At 49.7% G+C, this 19,317-nt stretch overlaps 1 protein-coding gene across 1 annotated transcript in view; it reads right to left on the minus strand.

Moving 5' to 3' along the window:
- Window positions 1-4,070: 4,070 nt before the first annotated feature.
- The window catches only part of LOC140395579 (uncharacterized), a 53,573-nt gene continuing 38,326 nt past the window's right edge, over window positions 4,071-19,317 (minus strand). Inside the window, exons 7-9 of the mRNA XM_072483534.1 lie at window positions 15,152-15,308; window positions 10,626-10,799; window positions 4,071-6,628 (exon numbers count right to left, since the gene is read on the minus strand). Of these exons, the coding sequence (XP_072339635.1) occupies window positions 5,777-6,628; window positions 10,626-10,799; window positions 15,152-15,308 (1,183 nt within the window). The 3' untranslated portion in view covers window positions 4,071-5,776. The remainder of the gene's footprint in view (window positions 6,629-10,625; window positions 10,800-15,151; window positions 15,309-19,317) is intronic.

Raw genomic sequence — 19,317 nt, forward strand, 5'->3', positions numbered from 1 at the left:
ATGTCTTGTTCAAGCTTCACTGTTCAGAAATGCTCCAACATATTATACCAAAGGGCTTGATTACCCCACAGTCTTCATGACCCTGATGTCAGAACCAAATGGAGTTTTCAAGACTGCACTTGCCCAGAGCCAGACAATGGGAGCAATTTTCCCAGAGTCAGCCTCATAATTGGCCAGCACTCGCTGACCAGGTAAGGATAATATTTATTTTTTCACGGGATGAGGGCATCGTTGGTAGGGCCAGCATTTGTTGCCCGCACTTAAAAGGCCTTGAGAAGGTGGTGATAAGCTGCCTTCTTGAACCGCTGCAGTCCATCTGATATGCCTGGCAGGCTCTCGCTGCTGTGGGTCCAATCATGGAGCCGGCAGCTCTCTACCTTTTGCAGCCCCACCAGGTGGTGGGCATTGCCAATGAAGGCCTGAGGATGCGAGGGTGCCTCAACTTGGAGGGTGCCTCAACAAAAATTCAGAGGGGGCAAGAAGGCAGGCCCCTCGCAGAAGAGGAGGAATCCTCCCAGCAGCAGCATGTGGGCCACGAGTTTGGGCTTTATTTTGCTGGCCCCTCATTTGGGGCATGGAGCCTCAATGGCAAAACGGCAGTGAACAGCCATAAATGTCCTCTAATTTGGGCATTAATCATTTAAATAGGCTTCCTGCCTCCATTCAGCGAGGGCCCCATCTGGGTCCCTGTCCCCCTCGGGAACATTCCCCAACAGTGCGAATGCATCGGAGAGTGGTTCTAAAATGGCTGCCTGATATTTTTCAGGCCCACCCTCCTCCAACCCCGCCACCTGGGGGCTGGGAAAATTCAGCACAGGGGTGAGCTCCCGAATTCAGTCATGTCACCATGAGCAGTTACCAGGTGGGAATGAGGCACGGTCCATAAGCACAAATATTTCTTAGAACAGAAAATTCTACTTTGATGGGGGTCCTGTTAAATAGGAAAGGTGGCCCGGTGACACCTGGGACAGCTCGATGGCAAAAGTCACAAGTGAAAGCAAGGTGGGCTGCAAATGGCACAGACGTTGTATTATCAGCACCCAACGTACCTTATCGTGGTCTTTATATTGTCCTTCTTAACATGCCGGTTTCATTGTCCCAATGGTTCACAAATGATCAATTCCCACCCGACCCGGGTTGTTTAGGGTGTGACTTAACTTCACAAAGCATATTGTTTTCTAATGACCACCGACCAGTTAATTATTCTAAGCTTGCGTCAAATTATCTTCCCCTAATTTCTCCTTGTTCACCACGCTGACCCTTTGTGGTGCCTTTCCTCCCCAATGAGGCTCTGCAGGGCAGACAATGAACCAAGCAAAATATCTGCAGCATATACCCAATATCTGTTAGTTGTGGCTAGCTGCCAATCAATGACTGTGGTAGTGTTAAAAATGACAAAGAGGGGCCGGAATATTCTGCCGGCGTTCACCGTGGGCGAAAATTACGACGCTGGCGGAAAATCTTGCGAGAATCGAAAATGGGGTTACCCGCCAACGAGATTTCATTTTCTGATTTTAACTACCGCTTGCTGGTGATGTCTTGAGGGCGGGGACCTTATTTCAATGCATTTAAATTCATTATAATATAATTACTGAGCTTCCCTGCAATAGCCCCACATTTAGAATTCCCCATTCACCAACATGACGACATGTCGGCGAGGTTTGCGACTACGCAAAGGTAAGTAGAGCCCTCGGGAGGAGAGGGACATGTACGGGCACTGTCAGGGGTCCGTGCCAAGGGGCAGTGCGGGGGGATCCGCTGGGGAGCTTGTACATATGTTGGGGAGGGGGAATTGCTTTTTTTTATTGGAGATCACGGGTCCCCCAATCTCGGGATTCCCAGCTGCCGGTGTTTCCTGGCCCTCCATCGCCACTGTGACAGGGTAAACCTAAACTACACTTCCAGACTTATTAAAAAAAAGTTTTTAAAAATGTATTCATGGGATGTGGGTGTTGCTGGCTGGGCCAGGATGTATTGCCCATTCCTAACTGCCCTTGAACTGGGTGGCTTGTCATTTCAGAGGGTGCTTAAGAGTCAATCACATCGCTGTGGGTCTGAAGCCCTGTGCAGGCCAGACCAGGCAGATTTCCTTCCCTAAAGGACATTAGTGAACATTTTAAAACCCAGCAGGGCAGCCTTTGAGCTACACACAGCCTTTCGCACCTGAGCCAAAAGAAATGGAAAATTCTGCCCAGTGAATCTTTACTCACAAAATTAGATTATTCAGAATTAAGTGTTCTTCGAAACCTAAACTCTGGCTGCTGGCCAGGGGGGTTTGAACGGGGGAAATGGGGTCGGGTTGCGGTAAAACTGGAGGTAAAGGGTGTGTCAAGACCAAAACCCGCTCCTCTAGAGCGGATCTCCAGTTTCATAAGACCATAAGATACAAGAGCAGAATTATACCATTCGGCCCATCGGGTCTGCTCCATCATTCAATCATGGCGGATACTTTTCTCATCCCCATTCTCCAGCCTTCTCCCCGTAACCCCCGATCCCTTCATTAATCAAGAACCTATCTATCTCTGTCTTAAAAATACTCAGTGACTTGGCCTCCACAGCCTTTTGCGGCAATGAGTTGGCCGCATCAACCGGCTGCTGCGCAAGGGTCACTATGCCGAGCGTGCCGGGGCCAGAGCTCCCATCTATCTGATCGCTGTACCTGACCAAGTTCCCTGAGCTGACCAGTAATGCAACCTAGGATAGGGAGGACACCCACATCACCTGCAGCTCACCATCCACAATGTCAAAGAACTCAACAAGCTGCTGGGTGGGGTCACCATAGCCAGGGTGGGGTCCTGCCCAACATCCAGGCTATGCTGCTGCCCAGGAAACCTGGGCACCCCAGCAAGGGTTATGCCTGAAAAGACAAGTTGGGAAAAAGATCCAAATTAATCTATTCAAAGTTTTGCTAGAGTTGAGCTAGTAGATGAAAAGCTCAATGAAGGAGTGGAGATTTGGAATTCAACCAGCAAGGTAAAAGGGATTTCAGTTCATATTTGTCTCAGATTCGGAGGGAATTCATTTACACATCATTCAAATTTTAAATATTTCATTGCTATGCTGCTGCTCAACATTTTAGTTTCCTTTCCACAATAAGAAACGTGGAATTCTAAAAATTTGGGCGTAACATTTCCCTGCCAATTCAATGCAAAAAATACCCTGGGCTGGATTCTCCATTTGGGAGACCATGGACGGAATTCTCTGCCCCGTCAGAGGATCCTCCGTCCCAGCAGCCAGCCAATGGGGTTTCCTGCCGACAGAGAATCCCGTCCGATGTTCTCCCGCTGGTGCTGAATTGCACTAGTTTTATGATCCCCTTGTTGTCGTAAAGCAAGATGCAATTCAGAGTTCCATGCAACTTTGTGCATGGCATGGAATAGGAGGGGCTGGATTCTCCGATTGGCGACTCCAAAACCGCGTTCAGTGATCAAACAGAGAGTTCATGTTTATGCCGGAATCCGGGGGGCACCGTTTTTGCAATGCCCCGCCCCCTCATAAACGCCGTACTCCCCCACTGCTCCGGCCTCGATAGGCCGAGTCCCCGACGCCGTCGCTCGCGTGTGCTCGCACTGTTCGGAAACCTCGCGTAGCGGCTGTGGTCTGTGACCCACAGCGCCACAGTCGGGGGGGGGGGGGGGGTGAACCGTTCCGCTGGCAGGGGGGGGGGGTGGTTGGCGGAGGATGGGGGGACTGATGGGGGTGTGGTCCAGGGGTGGCGAGGCTGGTTACAAGGGGACAGTTTTTGGCAGGCCGGGTACGTGGGTGGCTGGCGCCATGTTGCTCGGCGTGAGCATGCGTGGCCAAGGACCTGCACATTCTGCGGCCGTATCCGCAGGTAAAGCCGGGGGCTTCACGCTGCGCGGCTCTAGCCCCCCACCGGACGGAGGATCCAGCCCGAGGTTTTCCCGGGGGAATCCGGATATCGGGCTGCCATCTTGAACAAACGGCCCAATAACGAGGTCCCGCGGCCGGCACCCCCACCTTCACGCACCACAAATCGGCCCGACACCCCCACACCGCAAATCAGACCCGACTCTCCCCCCCACTCCACCCCCCGCACAGCAGCTTCTAACACCTGGACTGCCCCCTCCACCCCCAGATATGGGGGTGACCCAATCTGCCCCTCCCCAGGGACCCCTGTTATAGGGAGACTGCCCACAGGGACCTCTATAATAGATGAACATGCACAAAGCACATTTCAATCACTCAAGCATGGGATTTCACTGCACTCTCATTTCTTTGATGTGGGCAGCCTTTACAAACATTAGGGTTTCACCACTTAGGCCACTGAAGGGATATGAATAGATTAAAGCTGCAGATGATTTTTAAGAGCTGTCAATCACAGACCACTACACAAAAGCCATGAATGGACTGCAGGTAGCACAGCTGTTGCACTTTGAGGAATGGCCACCAGGGAGCTGCAAGGTAAGTTATTCCAGCTATAATGCCTCCTACAGCCCCTGTCTGGACTGCTCTCTACTTTCCAGACAGGGGGCACTGTTCAGGGGGGGGCGGTGGTCTTTGGTGGGGGGTTCTCTTAGTTAGGGGGTCTCTGAGGGGTCCCTTTAGTCAGGGGGTCCATGTGGCAGTCACCCTATCATAGGGGCCCCTGTGTGGTGTCTCCCTATCTCAATATCCTTGAAGGGAGGGTCTCCCTGTCACAGGCATCCTTTTATGGGGTCTCCCTATCACAGGGGTCCCTGCAGGGGTTTCCCTATCACAGGGGTCCCTGTGGGAGAATCCCTATTAAACGGGTGCGGGAGGAGGGGCAGTTCGGTTCACCCCCATACTTCGGGGCACCCAGGCAATCTGGGGATTGGGGCTGCTGTGCGGTGCGGGGGTGGTGGGGGTTGGATTGTGGCTGATTTGCGGTGGATGGGCTCGGATGGTCTCTACCATCACGGCCCTGGCGTGGTTAACCTTGCGGTGGCTCAAGGGGGCAACCTCTACGACACAATTGTAGAGGCCTCAAGTGAACCACGCCCACGTGATACCTGCGGGGACCGGAGAATCACGGGAGGGCGGAGCATAGTGCGCCGGGCCTGTTAAATAGATGCATTATGGCACATTTGCATTTATTTGCGTGCTGCCGTGCAGTGTGGAACTCGTCACCGCCACCAGCGAGGGGGCGGAGCATGACGTTCGGGGCGCCGACCCCGATTTTGCTCCGTCCCGTCAGGGTACCCAATCTGGCAGTCCCGGGGACGGAGAATCCCGCACCCTAAAATTGAGAGGTGCGTAATGACTTTGCCAAGGCCAGTCTATCAGCATGAACCCCTTTTATTAAAGTAAACGAAAAAGGCAGCTCACACGGCTTCCGACACACAAGTCCCACCCTGGGGGTCTACAGGCCTGGGTAGGAACATTGGGTTTTAAGCTCCCGCTGTACATTTCCTATTGAGCAAGCTCCTGCCCGCTCAATAGGGGAACTCATCTTCCACGAAACCCAAAGGGAGATCTATTGACTATCCCTCGTGGCCACTATATAACAAGCTGGATCCTAAATTTCAACATTCAATCCTTTTGCTGCCCTTTCGGAACTATTTGGGGTGGGCATAGTATGGTCCATGCAAATGAGGGAAATAGACTACACAACCTATTTCCTGTCATTTTGCTTCTGAGCAATGCTGGGTGCAAGGGCTACCTCGCCATCCAGTACTGACATCCACACGAGGGAATTACTGTATATAAAACCTAAAAGGCCAGTTTCTCTACTAAAATTGATTGTACCTCAATTCATTGCATTACCGAAAAAAGCCTACCTGAAAATATGTCTTTAGTTTTGATATATCTCTAGTGCAGTACTGTCTATGGCAGATGGATCATAAAATGATAAATGATCACCCACATTAAACCCTACGGATCTGAGATTTTCTGTGAGTCTTCTCCATTTTCTAGAAATCAGACCTTCAGGTAAAGCAATTTGTTCATTTGGAGTCTGTAGAAGACTTCTTTGTACATAGAAGCTTAACCTTGTGGCAATGGATGGGTGCGCACACAGAAGTTGGCTTAACGATTCGCACTCAGCACAGTTCCCATATTCCCAATGTGGATGCGCATGGGATGCTGGATCTGGATGGTAAATTATGTTTGGAAAAATTGTGAGGCATCTCTCACAAGGCTCTCTAGCATTTAAGTAGGCACGATGCCTAAGGGCTGTGTTAATTTTCAGAGGGCTGGTATTTTGGATACCTCCTGATTCAGCCACAGTGTGCTCATGCTGATTGTTTGGTGCGATGCCTGGTTCCGAAGGGCTTTCTCCAGTGAAAGTTATATTGTAAGCTATGGAGTGCATATTAGGAGGGAACAAAATGACTTGGTTTTTATACCAGTTGCCAATACACACAGCCAGGCCAATGTACTTGTGCCATGTTTGGCAACACAATATGTCAATCATAATTTCTGTCTGCTGCCTGCCTTTACATGACACTGAAGCGCCAAAATAATTGTCTGTTTTCTCGTTTGTGATATGCAGGTTCCAAAAATAGCAGTAGTTGATGACTGTTGACACAAAGACGTTTCTACATATACTGCTTTTACCATCAGTAGGTACCATCATTTGTTCGCTGAGATCCAACAGACACTTCAGAACTTCATCAGCGTTTCTTGTTCCCATGATTTCAACAACCTGCAAAACAAATATTTTCCAATCAAAAAGGAACAATTTGCATTTGTGTAGCACCTTTCATCCAAAAGCATTTCACAGTCAATTAATTTTAGAATACAATGTCCTGGTTGAATCGGGACAGTAAATAACATACTCACAATTAACATACAAGTCGGTAAAAAACTTTTTTTTTCTCAAATGGACAAGGGTTTCCACGGCCGGCCAATATACCAGTGAAATTCCCAACCTTCAGAAAATGGCAGGAAGCTCAATATTTTTAAAAGAGGTGCTGATGCCTCCATGACAGCTCACAATGGAATTCCAGAGAAATGCATTAACCCTTTTCCTATTTCTCAGGCAGAGCTCCAGCCCCAGAGATAAAAGGGCAGATTCTCCGTTGCCCGACCCCAAAATCGTGATCGGCGATCGGGCAGAGAATGGATTCTGGCGTCTGAATCGGGGCCGGTGCCAGTTTGCGATTCTCCGCCCCTTCCAAACTGGCGTCATTGTGATGCGCAGCGTTTCAACAGGGTTGGCGCGTCATTCACCCGCGATGCTCCGCCCTCGATGGACCGAGTTCCCGACAGCACGGACCATGTGTAGTCCCAGCGGTCGGGAACCCAGAATGCCGGCTGAGGGCTGTGTCCAGCGCCGCCACACTCGGCCGGCATCCCTGCCGCTGGCCGGGGGGGGGGGGGGGGGGGGGGGGGGGGGCTTCTGCTAGGGCTGGGGAGACTGGTGGGGGGTGGCCAGTGGGTGGGCTGTGGGGTCACGGTTGCTGGGTTAGGGTTCGCGTGCGGTCGGCGCCATGTTGTACGTCACAACCGGTGCAGGTCATCAGCCACGTGTATGAGGGGCCCGGAACCCGGCCATTCTCCGGCCACGATCTGTGGGAGTTTCACGTGGCACCGATGCTAGCCCCTCATCGGTACCGGAATCGGTGAGGGGCTCGCGGCGATTTTCCTGTCTTGAAACTCCCATGGATTCTCTGTTCACGCCGGCCCTTAGCCACAGAAATGGAGAATCCAGCCTGGTACGCCTGTCCTAGCCAGCTTTGAACAAAGGTAGCTATTTGTGACTCCTAATATCCTAAGATGGTGTCAATGGTCCAACCATTACCAGTTCCCAAATACAGTGGCCGGGATTCTCCGACCCCCCGCCGGGTCGGAGAATTCCCGGGGGTAGGCGCGGATCCCGCCCCGCTGTCACGACTCCGGCTGCCTTATTCTCCGGCACCGTTTTTTAGGTGGCTGCGGGATTCCCGCCATGCTGGTTGGGGGCCGTTGACAGCGGCCCCCCCAGCAATTCTCCGGGCCAGATGGGCCGAGTGGCCATCCAGTTTTGGCCAGTCCCGCCGGCGTGGATTTCTCACCTCACACATGGCGGGACCTGGCAGGTAAGTATGCGGGGGCGGTCCTGGGGGGGGCCTCACGGTGGCCTGGCCCGTGATCGGGGCTTACTGATCCTGCGGGCGGGCTGTTTCCGTGGGGGCCTTTTTTCCTCTGCGCCGGGCCCCTGTAGGGCTCCGCCATATTGCCCGGGGGCTGGCGCGGAGAAGAGAACCTCCGCGCATGTGCGGAAATACGCCGGCCGTTCTGCGCATGCGCGAACTCGCGCTAGCCCTTCGGCGCCGGCTGCAGCAGCAGGGACGACTCCGGCGGCAACCTAGCCCTAGAAAGGTGAGAATTCCTCACCTTGGGGGGCCATTGACACCGGAGTCGTTGCCGACAGTTTTCCCACCGGCGTGGGGCCATAGCCCCATTTTCAGAGAATCCCGCCTCGTGGGTTTCAACCAGGGGAGTCCCGTTAGTTACCTGAAACCATGCCAATGCTTTTGGCTGAAACATGACCAATACTTTTGCTGCCTGAATTTGTTTAATTAATAAGCTGTTGGAAGTTATTTCAGTTTCTGTTTGACCACCGAATGACCTGCTGCCAGTGCTGGAGAGGGGGGAAGAGATTCTCTCCTGTCTCCTGGTGTGCTGTGAGTTGGTGCGTCTTTCTGGTGTGACATTCGACTGTTGAGAGTCTACTGCTGGGAGCTCAACGAAGTGGATCGGTCCAAATGCAGCTGCAGTTGCCTGGAGGCTGTGCATATTTTTGCTGCTGCCCTTTTGCTTTTGTGGCCTGGAGTAAGGAAAGGGAGAATATAAGACGACCTGCTGCCGTGCTGGAGAAGGGAAAGGGATATTCTTTCTCTCTTCTGGCATGCTCTGCGTTGGTTTGACTTTGCGGTGGGACTTTCCACTGTTGAGAGTCTACTGGGAGCTGCAGGAGGGGGAGAGAGAGGCAGACTGATTCGACTGAGCAAATTGACAAAAGTGTTGAAGAAATGCTTTTGTAGATTGCTGGAAACGTATTGTACTGTTTACTGTTCCTATGCACTGTTGTATCTTTGTGTTTGTACTGATATTCTGTTGCATAAAGGTGCTTGCGGGTGTGGCACAGTGCTTTTTCCTTATTGGTTAATGGTTGGTGTAATATATGGACTGTTAAGTGGTTTGTTTGCATATCTTTGTATAAAGGTATAAAACAAAATAGTCTAAGTGGTGCTGCAGGCTGTGTTTGCTGCTTGTTACTGCTCGTAGGTGCAAATGCCTGGAAGCGGCTGCTGCTGCTTTCTTATTTTTCTGTAGCCTGAAAGAAGGACAATTTTTTCTAAGATACCTGGAACACTGGGCTCAGGGTGGTGTAAGAGTCCAGAAAGCAACCTGGTTTGAAAAAATGAAATGAAAATCGCTTATTGTCACAAGTAGGCTTCAAACGAAGTTACTGTGAAAAGCCCATTCCGCCACCTGTTCGGGGAGGCTGGTACGGGAATTGGACCATGCTACTGGCCTGCCTTGGTCTGCTTCAAAAGCCAGCGATTTAGCCCAGTGTGCTAAACCAGCGCAATTCGGTGTGGGACCTGGTGCGCGACATTGATCCAAATGAGCAACCTGATGAAGATAGTGAGGAAATGCTTTTACACATTGCTGTGGGTTTGTTGCCAGATGTGGTGAGTGCTGCGTGTAACTAGCACGTTACCGCGAGTAAATCACGCTGGAAGTCAAGGATGTTCAACTACACCTTGAGCGCCAGTGGAATATGTGGATGCCAGCATTTGTTCCCAATGAGATTGGGCCACGTGGGAGGGCATGCACAGCTGCTCAGGGACAGAGAATGGCACCGATATCTGGAACAACCAACAAGTATCACATGGCCGGACAGATCATTTATACAACAAAGTTCTAGACATGATCGAACATTCTCAGGCTTCTCCTCCTTTTCTGTTGAGGAACCTGCAAGGGTGATACCGTGTGTTTGGTTCTCTTTTGTGAAAATGTGCTGATATAGCTTTGCATCAGTGCCAATATGGAATGGTGATGTTTCCTTGTTGATTAATGGTTAGTGAGATATGTGAAATTTTACGTAGTTAATTTTCAAATCTTTGTTAATGGTGACCATTTTTGCTCATAAAAATATCACCCAAGTGGCTTCTTGTGGGTACAGGTGCCATGTCTCAGACGATGATTATTGCATCGCATTTCAATCAGACTTTGAAGCCTGAACAGTTTTCCTGAATCTAGAAACGTCAGCACCATAGAGACAGCAGCCAACAATCAAACACTCAAGAGCTGGACTTCAGCACTAGAGGTATCCATGTGACCAAAGGGTGAGTGTGTGGATCAGGGGAGGGCACCTGGGGTCTAGGGGCTCCTGCTGTGGCGTTAAATCACGCCTGTTGTCTTCCTTTGCTGCATTAGAGACAGTAACACCTTTAATGTATGAGCTCCATGTCCTGCAGAAGCATCAATCTCAGACACGTGACATTCGCCACTGAAATAAAATACTGGTGCACTTCCAGCAGCAACTCCAACACAGTGCAAAATCCGACCTGCTGTATATTTACATCGGAATAGTAAACGATGTGAGAAGTGAGCAGGTATCAGACTAGCGGTTCCGATTTAATTGACTAAACGGCCTATTTCTGTCCTTTAACACACTGCCCTTCTCAGGGTGAACTGATTGAACTTACCGCATCAAGTAGCACTGTGTAAGGAGGTCGTGTTGGGAGTTCGGTGTTATATTTCTGAAAGACATCTGGATACTTGGCGAATAATTGATCAAATTCCTCCTCTTTCCCAAAAAATGATTTGGGTTCAATAATCGGATCATTAATGCTGCCGCAAAATAGGATTGTATGCAATATCTGCACATTTTTTAAAAAAACATTGAACAAAGATCTTGTTAGTCATCAAAATACGTGCCCTTATTCAAAAATAGACATTCAAATCAAAGCAGTTGGCTTAGAGTGAAATCAGAGAAGAGAATGTGAGGGATACATGAGTACTGGCAAAAGAACAAGCCGATTGGATTATTCAAGTGGAAATAATTGAATTTCAGAGGCCCACCCTCGATAAGATACCTGTCCTCCACCAGAGAGTGTGAATTGCAAACATATCTATGATTTTCCAAAACATAAAAGGCAAGTTATAATGAGGTGCAGATCAGATTGGTGCAAACAGCACAGGGTTCGAACACCATTCTGGCTGGGGTTGGTTTGGGTCTTGCCTTCTTACCCCTACCCATGATGGAGGCTCCAGCGCTGTGGCTTGGAGTTGCCTTCAGGCAGAGAATTCACGAAGAGGAATGAATCATTCCAGTACTTCTTCTTTTGTTTTTCCTTCCCTCTTCCGCCGCCCCCATCCTCTCCCGCACACACCCAACCTCTCACTGTACCCCTGTGCCATGTCCAAGTTTGCTATTGTTTATTTTCAAAAGTGTAGATGTTAGACCTCACCATTTGGTGATGGGGAATAGTGCTTTAATAATGCTTTACTGCCTGTTCAAAAGCCGTGTCGTTGTTCCAGGAGCCATTCCAGCTAAAGCTGTTTTGGGTGCACAACTGAAGATCAGTTACTAAACAATGTCTGTGAGGTTGACAGGAGGATTGAAAGGGTTAAGCGCCAAATCTGTAAGTGTTTCTGCAGGAGGTTAGGCAGAATCAGGAAGATACTGTGGCAAGAGATGACCAGGAGAGTATGTGCCACGTCCAACATTCACACAAATCAACTTATTATGGCACAGAATTTACAGTGCAGAAGGAGGCCATTCGGCCCATCGGGTCTGCACCTGCCGTTGGAAAGAGCACCCCACTCAAGCCCACGCCTCCACTCTATCATAATATACACCAGTATATCATGGTGCAGACACACACTGATGGACACACAGTGGGACCAATCAACACACACAACACCGCAGCCAATCACCAGTTAGAGCACACGCACTATAAAGACAGGGGGCATCAGAGTTCCCGCACATTCGAGTTGCAGCTAGCTTGGAGGACAGAGCTCACAGCCTGTAACACAGACATTCACCATGTGCTGAGTGCATCGACTGGTTAGGACAAGGCAAAGGTATTTAGTTAAAGCTAGTATCGTGTAAACCCACAGTCAGAGCATGTTAAACAGTTAATGATTCAATAAAATAGTGTTGCACTATTTCAAGTGTTGGTGACCTGTATGTGTTCCACAGATCCAGAACACCCAACACATCATGATACCAGGAGTTGAGGGATATTAGCACTTCCTGCAAGTGATCTGCCTTCCGCCATCATTCCGTCATCCGGCAACATGGACAACATCAGCCCGCCGCCGCTGCTCCGCATCGCCGGCAACCTAGGGGCCAACTGGGAGATTTTCAAACAGCGCTTCCAGCTCTTCCTGAGGCCACAGACAGGGAGGACGCCTCGGATACCAGAAAGATTGCTCACCTCCTCTCCACGGCCGGGGAACATGCCATCCACATTTTCAATTCTCTCACCTTTGCGGATGATGAAGATGAAACAAAGTTCAAGACGGTCCTCCTCAAGTTTGACACTCACTGCAGCGTAGAGGTGAATGAAAGTTTCGAGCGCTACGTGTTCCAACAGCGTTTGCAGGGTAAGGATGAACCTTTCCAATCCTTTCTCACGCACTTCCGCATCCTTGCGCAGTCCTGTAGCTACGGGCCCACCCCCGACTCCATGATACGCGACCAGATCGTTTTCGGTGTTCCGTCGGACACCCTACGACAGCAGTTCCTCAAAGTAAAGCATCTCACCCTAGCAACCGCCATTGAGACCTGTGTCTTACACGAAAACACCACGAGTCGGTATTCCCACATCCAAGCGGCTGGAACGACGCGGCAAGGTCCCCATGAGACGGAACGGGTCCAAGTGATTGAGCAACTCCAGGGCCTCAGCCTGGATGAGGGCAGCCATTTTGTGCACTTTTCGCGGACTCCCGCGCTTGTGCGCACCAAACGAGGGGACGGCGATGTTGAAGAACGTATTGCGCAGGCGCGCACCATGCACGACCGCACCGCGCATACGCAGTGATGCAGCGAATGTGCTGACGCTACGACGTGCGGCAACTGTGGCTTCGCCCATTTAAAACGGCAATGCCCTGCCAAATCTCGACAATGCCTACGATGTGGCAGACTTGGCCACTATGCTGCCTTCTGCCGAGCAGTTCAGCCTGCCAATTCATATCGCTTTAGCCAGCCTCGCAGGAATGTCCGGGCAATCCAACCCACGGTTACCGAGTCCGATGCGGACCTCCCACACAGCAGTGACACCGAGAACCCGAAGGCACCTTTTCGAGTCAGTGTCGTGACAAAAAACAGGGTGTCCCCGAAGCAAAGACACCAGCTGCTGTTGGTATACAGCATCGATCCAGACAATGAGTGGTGTGCCACCCTGACGGTCAACCGGTCCCAAATACAATTCCGCCTGGACACTGGTGCCTCCGCCAATCTCATGGCGCGGTCTGACTTCCAAAGCCTTCGTGTCAAACCAGCCATCCTTCCATCAGCCTGCCAGCTAGTGGATTATAATGGCGATGTCAGTCCTGCTAGCGGCTCGTGCCAACTTGAAGTACAGGTCACGCAAAGCCATCCTTCCTTTTGAAATTGTGGGCTCCTCGAAAGACTCCCTGCTTGGCACGCAAGCATGCAAGCTGTTGAACCTAGTTCAGAGAGTTCACTCTCTCTCTCCTGCTGACCCTGCCATGGACTATGCAGAGATCCCGGTCACTCTGCATCCTCCTCTCTCTGCCGCAGTCCAGCCCGCTCCTCAGCCGGCGGCTCCCGACCCACCCTTGAGGCGATCAACCAGAATTTGTTGCCCACCTCAGAGACTTAATTTGTGAACTTTGTGGACTTATGGACTTTCTGATTTGTTCTGTTCTTCCGTTTAATCGTTTACGTGGTTTGTATATAGTGTTCATCTCATTATTCTTGTGACATACTGTTTTTCTGCACCAGGCACCTTCCCATGTAAATAGCTTAGTTCTCATGTACATAGTCCTGTAAATATTTCGCACACACGTAGTCAGAGACATTCTCACCATACACTATTTATTGCCACACAGGTACATTTTTTATAAAAGGGGGGATGTCATAATATACACCAGTATATCATGGTGCAGACACACACTGATGGACACACAATGGGACCAATCAACACACACAACACCACAGCCAATCACCAGTTAGAGCACACGCACTATAAAGACAGGGGGCATCAGAGTTCCCGCTCATTCGAGTTGCAGCTAGCTAGGAGGACAGAGCTCACAGCCTGTAACACAGACATTCACCATGTGCTGAGTGCATCGACTGGTTAGGACAAGGCAAAGGTCTTTAGTTAAAGCTAGTATCGTGTAAACCCACAGTCAGAGCATGTTAAACAGTTAATGATTCAATAAAATAGTGTTGCACTATTTCAAGTGTTGGTGACCTGTATGTGTTCCACGGATCCAGAACACCCAACACATCACACCCTAACACCGTAACCCAGTAACCCCACCTAACCTTTTTGGACACTAAGGGCAATTTAGCATGGCCAATCCACCTAACCTGCACATCTTTGGACTGTGGGAGGAAACCGGAGCATCCGGAGGAAACCCACGCAGACACGGGGAGAACGTGCAGACTCCGCACAGACAGTGACCCAAGCTGGGAATCGAAACTGGGACCCTGGAGCTGTGAAGCAACAGTGCTGACCACTGTGCTACTGTGCAACCGAAGGTAAGAATAACAAGTCAGACCTTCCAATAATGCACTGTATTAAATGTGTTCGGCAACAACTGTGACTTTCCCTCATATTGTGTTAAAATGTTACAATTGCTTCTATCTCTAGTACGCCTTGTGGTATTCTACACATCCCCAACTTTCACCTGCTTCTCCTCTCAGCCTTAACATGTAATTACTTTGCTAAAATTGTCTTATTAAAATCCAACTGATTGATGCAAATACTTTGATGGTATATGGACTGCCTGCTGACGTGAGTTTTACTGGGGTGGGGGGGGGGCGCTATGACAGTGTGTTGCATACAGTGCATCATATGGAGTGGCCTAATATGTTCCTGTTGCTCCCTGCTCTCACTTTGTGTCACAAAGACAGGTAGATGGTGGCAACCTGCATATCAATTAAAAGTATCAATTCAGCTGTATGTTTGTTAGTTCGAGAGAAAACTGGACCATCCAATTTCCAAATCTTTAATGAACAAGTTCAAAACCCTACCTCTTTGAAGCAGGTTCTTCCCTTTTCGGGAGCAAGTTTATGCTCTCGTACAGAGTTCGCAATGAATAGACGAACCTTGTCCAAAAACCGATATCCACTCACAACGAAGTTTTGGACTTGCGGGCTTTCGAGTTTTACCAAGTCCACCATTCTCTTTCTGGCACAAAAGTAAATTAAACAGGTCACTTATCGACCAAAAACAGAACATGCCTGTTTGTCGGAACTTACTGAGATGTTTTTTCCATCTTTTTTACTTTTGACTGTGTTGGCTCAGTTTTGCCGAACAGAAAACTGTAAAAAGGGGCAAGACACCATCACAAAACTGACCAAAAGGGTTGTGCCAAATCTATCCTTTCTAAAACCTGCCAGTGTGACCCACTCAGCATCTGTGTCACTTCTTGTAAATGAGGGCACGTGCATGTGGCCTGGGTCTCAATTCAATTTACCACAATACCACCCCAAACCTTGGCAGGGATTCTCCAAAATCCCAGCCAAATGTTGACGCCGGCGTAAACACCGGAGTGATGTACGCCGGTGCCTCCTGGCCCAGTAATTCTCCGGTTTCTAGGGGGCCAGCAGGGCGCTGGAGTGCTGCGCGCTGTTCCGGCACCAAAAAGCGGCCCTGCACGGCCAGTGCGGATCCGCGCATGCGTGCCACGGCCGTCTCCGCACCTGCGCATGCACGTGGTTGCCGTCTCGAGAAACATGTCGGGGATCGAACAGTGGGCCCGTGCGGAAGGAGGTAGGCCCCCTCCATATCGCGGCCGCCTGCCGATCGGAAGCCCCCGATCGCGTGCCTGGACCCCATGGGGGCCCCTCCCCGGAGTCAGATCTCCCCCCCCACCCCCCACCACCAGGGCACCCACAGCGGCTGCGGACCCGAGCTCCCGCCGGGTGGTACCAGGTTTGAACCACGCCAGCGGGACTCGGCGGAAGTTCAGCCCGTCGCCCGCGGAGAATCGCCACGGGGGCCTATATCGCCGGCCCCCGACTGGCACCGCGGCGACTGCACGGGTGCGATTGGCGCCGATTCTCCGGTCGCCGGAGAATCGGCAGCTTTGCGTCGGAGCGACGTGGCGGGGATCTAGCGCGCCCCCAGCGATTCTCCGAACCGGCGCGTGCTCAGAGAATCCCGGCCCTTACCTCTGAAACACTGTCAGTGTAGAAATATATATGTATATGGCTGGCAGCATGGACATTATCCCTGAATCATTGTGCTTTTTAAAAATGTATGTGCAGGTTGTGAATGTTGCTGGTAAGGCCAGCATTTATTTCTCATCCCCTTCGTGACAATTAAGTGTATTTCTGGCCATTTCAGAGGTCAGTTAGAAGTCAATCATATTACTGTGTCTGGGGTTACATGTTATGTCGTGGCACTTTTAGGAACAAAATTACTTATTGATAAAGAGAATCTTATGTCGAGGGGCTTTCAGATGAGGCTTCATTGAAGCAGCAGCCCTCCGGCTGCTCCAGTCCTCACCTGCTTACGTCATGGCTTCCAGATATATTCTGCCCAAGAAAGGACTCCACCCTCTGCAGTGATCACCCGCTCTAGGTCCCCATTGGTCCCTCAAGCCAGTTGACCCTCTTCTGCTGTGCTGTCTTAAAGAGCCAGACACCACCATCACGACATCCCTCCCCCTTTAACCATTTTCCACACAACCTTTAAAATTAATCTACTCAAACCCAAATTCTAAATAAACATTATACACACAAGTCAGACATTTGTAAATCAATGTAGCAATTGTTTAATGATGATATCTTGAGGCTTACATTGAACATAACACTTCTACTTGTAAGCTTCAACTATGCACTGCTCCAAATATACTTGCCTGGGACTCAAGGTTGGTGGATTAGACCATAAAATGATAAGACATAGGAGCAGAATTAGGCCACTCGGCCCATCGAGTCTGCTCCGCCATTCAATCATGGCTGATATTTTTCTCATTTCCATTCTCCTGCCTTCTCCCCATAACCCCTGATCCACTTATTAATCAAGAACCTATCTATCTCTGCCTTAAAGACACCCAGTGAATTGGCCTCCACTGCCTTCTGTGGCAAAGAGTTCCACAGATTCACCACCCTCTGGCTGAAAAAATTCCTCCTCATCTCTGTTTTAAAGGTATGTCCCTTTAATCTGAGATGGTGTCCTCTGGTTCCAGTTTTTCCTACAAGTGGAAACATCCTCTCTACGTCCACTCTATCCAGGCTTGCAGTATCTTGTACATTTCACTAAGATCCCCTCTCATCCTTCTAAACTCCAATGAGTACAGACCCAAAGTCCTCAAACGTTCCTCATATGACAAGTTCCTCATTCCAGGGATCATTCTTGTGAACCTCCTCTGGACCCTTTCCAAGGCCAGCACATCCTTCCTTAGATATGGGGCCCAAAACTGCTCACAATACTCCAAATGGGGTCTGACCAGAGCCTTATACAGCCTCAGAAGTACATCCCTGGTCTTGTATTCTAGCCCTCTTGACATGAATGCTAACATTGCATTTGCCTTCTTAACTGTCGACTGAACCTGCACATTAACCTTAAGAGAATCGTGAACAAGGACTCCCAAGTCCCTTTGTGCTTCTGCTTTCCGAAGCATTTCCCCATTTAGAAAATAGTCTATGCCTAGATTCCTCCTTCCAAAGTGCATAACCTCACACTTTTCCACATTGTATTTCATTTGCCACTTCATTGCCCAGTCTCCTAGCTTGTTCAAGTCCTTCTGCAGCCCCTTTGCTTCCTCAAGACTACCTGTGATCTTTGTATACAGATCTTTGTATCATCTACAAACTTAGCAACAGTGCCTTCAGTGCCTTCTTCCAGATCATTAATGCATATTGTGAAAGGTTGTGGTCCCAGCACAGATTCCCTGAGGCACATCACTCGACACTGGCTGTCATCCTGAAAAAAGACCCCTTTATCCCCACGCTTTGTCTTCTGCCAGTCAGCCAATCCTCTATCCATGCCAGGATCTCATCCTTAACACCATGGGCTTTTAACTTATTTAACAGTCTCCTATGCGGCACCTTGTCAAAGGCCTTCTGGAAATCTAAAAAATCACGTCCACTGATTCTCCTTTGTCTAACTTGCTTGTTACCTCCTCAATGAACTCTAACAGATTTGTCAGACACGACCTCCCTTTGACAAAGCCGTGCTGACTCAGTCCTATTTTACCATGCACTTCCAAGTGCTTCGCGATCTCATCTTTAATAACAGACTCTAAAATCTTACCAATGACCGAAGTCAGGCTAACCGGCCTATAATTTCTCGTCTTCTGCCTCCCTCCCTTCTTAAACAGCGGTGTTACATTAGCCACCTTCCAGCTCTCTGGGACCCTTCCTGCCTCCAGTGATTCCTGAAAGATCAGCACTAATGCCTCCACAATTTCCTCAGCTATCTCTTTTAGGACCTTGGGGTGTAGTCCATCTGGTCCAGGCGACTTATCCACCTTCAGACCTTTCAGTTTCTCCAGAACCTTCTCCTTAGTAATGGTCACTGCACTCACCTCTGCCCCCTGGTTCTCCTGGAGCTCTGGCATTCCCCTGGTGTCTTCCACCGTGAAGACTGATGCAAAGTAACTATTCAGTTTGTCTGCCATCTCTTTGTTTCCTATTATTACTTCTCCAGCCACATTTTCTAGTGGTCCAATGTCTATTTTTGCCTCTCTCTTACCTTTTATATATTGAAAAAAATCTCTTCCCATCTTCCTTTATATTACTAGCTAGCTTGCACTCGTACTTCATCTTCTCCCCCCTTATTGCTTTTTTAGTTGTCCTCTGCTCGCTTTTAAGGCTTCCCAATCCTCTGGTTTCCCAGAGGAAATATAAATTTATATAGAGTACCCAATTCTTTTTTTCCAATTAAGGGGCAATTTATTGTGGCCAATCCACCTACTTTGCTTATCATTGGGTGTGGGGGTGAGATCCACACGGACAGTGACCCAGAGCCAGAATTGAACCCGGCTCCTCGGTGCCGTGAGGCAGCAGTGCTAACCACTGCACCACCCGCACTCATTCTTAATTATTTTAAAATCAATTTAGAGTGTCCAATTCATTTTTTCCAATTAAGGGACAATTTAGCGTGGCCAATCCACCTACCCTGCACATCTTTTGGGTTTTGGGGGCGAGATCCATGCAGACACGGGGAGAATGTGCAAACTCTACACGGA

Source organism: Scyliorhinus torazame, chromosome 18 (genome assembly GCF_047496885.1).
Source record: "Scyliorhinus torazame isolate Kashiwa2021f chromosome 18, sScyTor2.1, whole genome shotgun sequence".
NCBI lineage: Eukaryota > Metazoa > Chordata > Chondrichthyes > Carcharhiniformes > Scyliorhinidae > Scyliorhinus > Scyliorhinus torazame.